Below are 6322 nucleotides of genomic sequence, written 5' to 3'. Positions count from 1 at the left end.
GCGTGCAAGGGCGTCGGAACTGCCGCGGCACTTTTTTCAGGCCATAAATTTTCCGTAACCAAAATCTTTCAATAATTTATACCGTCTTTTGGCCGGTACATATATCATGTATATACGTGTAATCTAGGCCCCTATAAGCAGAGACCAGGGTCAGATGAGGTCAGGTCAGGGGCGTGTACAGGGGCGGGTCCGGGCCCCCTGGACCCCCCCCCCTGCTCGCGCAGAAAACGCATCTGAGGGGGTCTAACAAATCTTTCAAATCATCATGTATTTTTCTAAAATTACAGTGAAACACTTTTTTGTGCTAAATCACAATGCTCAGAATGCACCAGAGCCCACCATTTGCCTTGTAGATTTCAAAATTTTCACGGGGGAGGGCATGCCCCCAGACCCCCCCCCCCTAGGGTGGCTTTGCCTCCCCGGGGCTCGCCCTAGCTATCACCAAAGCCGCGGCACTATTTTATTGCTTCCGACGCCTTTGGGCATACCTGCACGTACCTGAGGCGTACCTGCACGTACCTATGGCGTACCTGCGCGTACCTGCGCGTACCTGCGCGTACCTGCACGTACCTGCGCGTACCTATGGCATACCTGCGCGTACCTGAGGCGTACCTGGGCATACCTACGGCATTCCTGTGTGTAGCTACGGCATTCGTCTGCATACGAGCTAACTCTTAATTACACGTCCTCGCAGGTACGGTCATTTCTCCGGCATCAATCGCAAGGTGCAGCTGAAGTACCTTCCCACGGGCCGGCCGCGCAAGGACAAGCAGTCGAGCTCCGAAGACGATCAGTCCGGCAGCCCCTCGCTGATCCTCATCTTAAAGTGGGGCGGCGAATTGACGCCTGCAGGCAGGATACAGGCTGAGGAGCTGGGCAAGGCCTTCAGGTAGGATGGAGAGGTGGTGTCTTAACGTTTGTCATTACATCGACATGTGTGCAGCAGGAGAATTGCAGCTGAAGGTGGTCTTATTGGATAGCACCAAGAGTAGATAATAACACAAGGGTGAGACACCCGATTCCCGCATTTTTAACCGATTTTTCTCATCAAAATTTGCCACCAATAAAGAAGCGATCCCGCATTTTTAACCGATTTTTCTCATCAAAATTTGCCACCAATAAAGAAGCAAGTGTATACGTTCTTCAGCTTATTATGACCACTAATCACTCACCTTCGTGGTCCTGATATTCGTTTACATATATTTGCTAGCGTATTGCTGTAAATCGTAATCTTGCACGAGCTGAATTCGATCAATTTACCGCTAAAATGGCGCTATTGTTGGGACCTGTTAAGACAACTTTCAAAGTTATAGTGGCGCCAATATTTATCAACGGACGGTTTCTAAATCATTCGTGCCCCGATAGAGTTGAGAGACAATCTAAATTTCGAATTTTGATCTCGTGAGGAACCGTGAGGTGTACGTGTGGTGATCGTGTTTGTGGCCACCTAACAACGGTTGCTATGCCTCCCCCCATACGCACAACGTCTCGTCACACATACGCAGACACAGCTACTTAGTACTTATTTAAAAATAACATTTTAGTTTTGAACGTGATTTCATTCTTAGCACTATCTTACATAAGTAATAATACAATAATAACAATATTCTCTGTAGTAGTTTGCAGTAAGTATCACATTACACACGCGCAGGTAATCGAGTACATTAAACCCCTATCAGTAACGATAATTATACCTCTATAAGAATAATATTTCGATAGGTATTGTGAATGCTATTTAAAGATGATCTGGAGAAATAACATGGTATCCAGTGATGTGGGTGTTAATAGAAGCTTACTCTCAGATGTCACTTTTAGCTCTGGCACAGTTAGTTTGGTTACACTTATGAGCGCCAGTGCCACTCAGTTGGTAGGTTCCTGTTTTCGCGAAGTGCTTGTACCTTTTTATTCATACTAATCAGGCTGTGTTGGTAGGTTTGTGTACCCAGGCGGTCAGGCCGATAATCCAGGCTGTGGGTTACTGAGGCTGCACAGCACATACCGACATGATCTCAAGATTTACGCCTCTGACGAAGGCAGGGTACAGATGACGGCTGCAGCCTTTGCCAAGGTGCGTACGTTAGACTTACGAGGCACGAATTATACGGAAAGATGAGGTGACACAGATTATTCGTCTCACACTGAAAGGGGGTGATACAGGATACTTAGTGACACAAGACACGAAATAAAGTTGGCACGACAAAGGTGAATTGTGGCCGAGATGGCACAGGGCAGAGTTGACACCAGACAGAGACAACATGCATTGGCAGTTACACAAGATAGGAAGAACATAAGCCAGAGGTGACATGACAGCATTGAGATGAAACAGAAATGAGATGTGAGTGAGATGACGCAGGACAGAGATGGAGCACGATGGAGGCCATGCTGGACAAAGGTTGTGCCAGACAACAGTACTGCAGGTCATCTCATCTTCTTAAGGATACTGTTAGGGTTAGGAACGGGTAACACTGTAAAGGGCATTGCAAAATAACTGCTCGTCAAATTCAATCAAACTCATATCCATTACATAAGAGAGATGTCTCTCTACGCTTCATCTATGGCTAATTCATCGCTAATTAAGTGACGACAAAAATTGTGAATTTATACAAAAAATGCTTTTTGGTTATTTCTCAGAAACAGCAGAGTTGGGACCTAAACTTTTAACCATAAGTTGTTCATAATATGAACTAAAAAAGGGTCCCTGGAATTTTTTTAAATGGTTTAATTTAGGATATAAGTTGAAAAGATGTACGAAAATTTGTAGTGATTTTCAAAACGCAACAATTTCGTAAACAAAGAGCCATAACTTATAAAATATAATATTTAAAAAAAAATTCAGGGATCGTTTTTTCCTTTCATATGTTTATAGCATTGAAACGTAACAAAAATATTTGGAATTGAAGTTGTGAGTTTCAAGAAATAGCGTTTGATCATGAAAAATCGGCAACTTCAGCATTTCTAACAATGGAGATATTAGTACTTTTCTAAATTTTCCATGATTGAACGCCTGTGTTAAGAATTGACTAATGCGGGGATTTGGAACTGTTTGGGAGGCTACATACATAATTTCTACGTATATGTAGCTACCCATGGGTGCGATCTATCAAATACGATAAAATTTTGACCGAAAATCACTTCCCAACCCTAACGGTATCCTTAACAGGGCGGAAATAAGATGGGCAATGTGAAATCTGACGGGTAACAGAATCCTCGTGGGCACGCTGGCATCCGACTTTGTATCCTCAATGGTTTTGGTGTCTTTCCGCAGGGCTTCCTGGCTTTGGAAGGAGAACTCACACCTATTCTCGTTCAGATGGTTAAAAGTGCCAACACAAATGGTCTCCTTGACAACGACTGTGAGTCATCCAAGTACCAGAACATGTGAGTGTGAGGAGGGTGTGTCCCACACTGTACGTAGAGCTTGTGAGGCAGCATCTACAATGTGGGAGTGCATAAACTCTGCTGTCAAACTCGTAGTACACAATGTTGTCTCTCTCTCTCTCTCTCCCTCACCCTCTCTCTCTCTCTCTCTCTCTCTCTCTCTCTCTCTCTCTCTCTCTCCCCCACACACATACACATACACATGCACCCACTCTCTCTTTTCTACTCACTCACTCACTTACTCTACACTACTCACTACTCACGACTCTCTTATCTATCTACCTATGTCTGTCTGTCTGTCTGTCTGTCTGTCTGTATGTCTGTATGTATGTATATCTTTGTTTCTGGCTCTGTCCTTCTCTCCCTCACATGCACGCACGCACGCATGCACGCACGCACGCACGCACGCACTATAGCTCTATATATCTATCAAAACTTTAATAAAGGGTAAATAAGAGTTCTTGAACTGTATTAGGATAATACGGAATTAGGAACGAGTAGAAAAATGATTCGGTGAACAAAGTGAGCAAGCAAATAAATGCATAAATGAATTAATGAATAAATGAATACACTATGTCTATAGCAATGTAGGTGCAGTCACGGGCATGGTAGAAGTATCATTCGCCACGAACATATCACCGTGGACATATTTGTACGATATATCACTCGTGCATTGCGTAGATGTGTTCGTGCTGTCACCAGTAGCATGTGCATGCACGCATGTCTGGTGTAACGTGGCTCATGACAGTGCAGACGATGTTTTGACAGGCGGATGAGGCGGTCGCGGTCTAGAGCTCGGTTGTGGGACATAGATGACAATGCGTGCAAGGGCTTGTACATGTATGTAGACTGTTGCTGTTGTCCTCGTGCTATTGTTACCGCCTGTAGCCGCTTCTTACTGTAGCAGCGTGCGTGTGTGTGTGTACGAGTACACGTTCATTACCGTTCTTCAGTGCGCCATTACATAGCAGATGTCGATTCACTGTTGCATTACATTATATTAGCCATATGAGATTAAAATGTAAAAGTTTTTTTTTTAGATTAATTTTTTTTTAATAATGGCCAGTAATGCTCTTAGGCTGTTTTCTAAGTGCGGTTGTGTACTGAATATTCTAAAAGGTTGTAAGACGAGACTGTGTGCGAGCCAGTAACGTTGTTAAATGTTGAATGTTGCCTGATGTTGAAAGTGTTTATCGTGTGATTAAACTGCTTTCTAGCGCTAACAGTAACAATCATCGAGTGTAGTGTACTCACACTCTGTAGCTCTGTGACTGTCTGTGCTTACAGGAGATAGGTGGCACTAATTCGTGTGTGTAGACTGCTTGACTCGTGTGCTTAGACTTACTCAGTTGTTTGTTTCTATAATAATCAGATGAGTACTAACCTTCTAACTGTCAGCAGTATGTGGTCACAGGTAACAAGTAATGAGTAATGAGGTATGTGGTAATGAGTAATGATTAATCAGGTATGTGGTCACAGGTAACGAGTAATGAGGTATGTGGTCACAGGTAACGAGTAATGAGTAATGAGGTATGTGGTAACGAGTAATGAGTAATAAGGTATGTGGTAACGAGTAATGAGTAATGAGTAATGAGGTATGTGGTAACGAGTAATGAATAATGAGTTATGTGGTAACGAGTAAACACTGGGTATGTTTCCAGGCTGACTTTTGCGTATTGTGGCGGCCATCTTGAAATCCAAAATGACCGCCAGCGAAAATGGATTTTCTGAAATAACTGGACTCCCAGACGTCGTAGAGACATAATGTTGGTGGCTATACCCACATTTTCGATAGTGGAGAACCCAATTATCACACTTAGAGAAACATAGGATGGCGGCCATATTGGATTTCAATATCGCCACCGGTGAAATTTGTTTATTTTGAATAACTAGACTCCACTTCTCCACTCCATAACTAGACGTCGTAGAGACATTATTTAGATGTCTAAACCCACATTTTCGATAATGGAGAACAGAATTATGACACTTAGAAAAGCATAGCATGGCGGCCATCTTGGATTTCAACATGGTGGTATGTTACTCCATTACTATACAACAGTCTAAGCCAACATAAAAACAAATATAAGCATACCAGAATTGTCAGAATATGTAGTTTTAAAACAGTCACACCCCAAGAACATTGTTGTATGAGTTCATGCAGGCCATGTTGCATCTGCACGCACCGGTGCAGCACATATTGTTTTTGGTACATGTACAGCTACGTGTACGGCAACAAGGTCCGTCCTTACTACAGCCACATGTCTTTATTGCAATAGTATTGGCCCGAAATGGATTCAGTGTCATGAGCCGTGGTTTCAGAATGCCATCCTGCATATACCAACCGCAGTCAAATGCCGAAGGAATGCTCTGAGTACTATCTACACACTGGTTCCAAATGAGGCTCTGATAGTGGGCTCGATGACAATGTAGTATCAGTGCGTCTTTTATTAGTGGCAAATAGTCAATATTCGTCTTGCATTGGAAGAACTTCGACAAGCGAATCTCCTGTATGACTACCAATGTTGTCGTTAGATCATACAGTTTACATATAAATGCTTCCACTGATAGCAATTAATCTAGGTGATAGTGGTAGATTCTGTTCCAACCCATGAATGCGATCTGGATCTTCAATGAATACTTTCCATGCAGCGTTTTTAGAAATTCCTGCAAACTGACTCGTCGTGTCACTTCCCGTTAGCGCATGAAAAGCTAACAATCCCTTTCGAGTGTTGTTGTTTATTTCAATGTCATGGACTCTTATCATCCAAGGAGATTTTGAAGTTCCTGCCTAAATTTATCCAAACCTCCTGCGACAACTTTGCCGAAAACACTGTTAGCATCATTAACACATGATTAACTAACACGGTATCCCTGCAAACTACAATCGTTCGCTTATATCCGTGGTCTGCAGCATCGCACGCATGAAGAACAATTCACGTGTCAG

The 6322-nt window shown here is 43.1% G+C and overlaps 1 protein-coding gene across 1 annotated transcript in view; it reads left to right on the top strand.

Moving 5' to 3' along the window:
• LOC106819758 (inositol hexakisphosphate and diphosphoinositol-pentakisphosphate kinase 2-like) overlaps positions 1-6322 on the top strand; it is a 63014-nt gene that overhangs the window by 34378 nt on the left and 22314 nt on the right. Inside the window, exons 13-16 of the mRNA XM_014824352.1 lie at positions 695-889; positions 1933-2068; positions 3266-3378; positions 4147-4218. Coding sequence (XP_014679838.1) covers positions 695-889; positions 1933-2068; positions 3266-3378; positions 4147-4218 — 516 coding nt within the window. The remainder of the gene's footprint in view (positions 1-694; positions 890-1932; positions 2069-3265; positions 3379-4146; positions 4219-6322) is intronic.

This window comes from Priapulus caudatus, unplaced genomic scaffold (assembly GCF_000485595.1).
Source record: "Priapulus caudatus unplaced genomic scaffold, Priapulus_caudatus-5.0.1 Scaffold40, whole genome shotgun sequence".
In the NCBI taxonomy this organism is placed as follows: Eukaryota; Metazoa; Priapulida; class Priapulimorpha; order Priapulimorphida; family Priapulidae; genus Priapulus; species Priapulus caudatus.
This window is presented reverse-complemented; position numbering and strand designations above follow the sequence as displayed.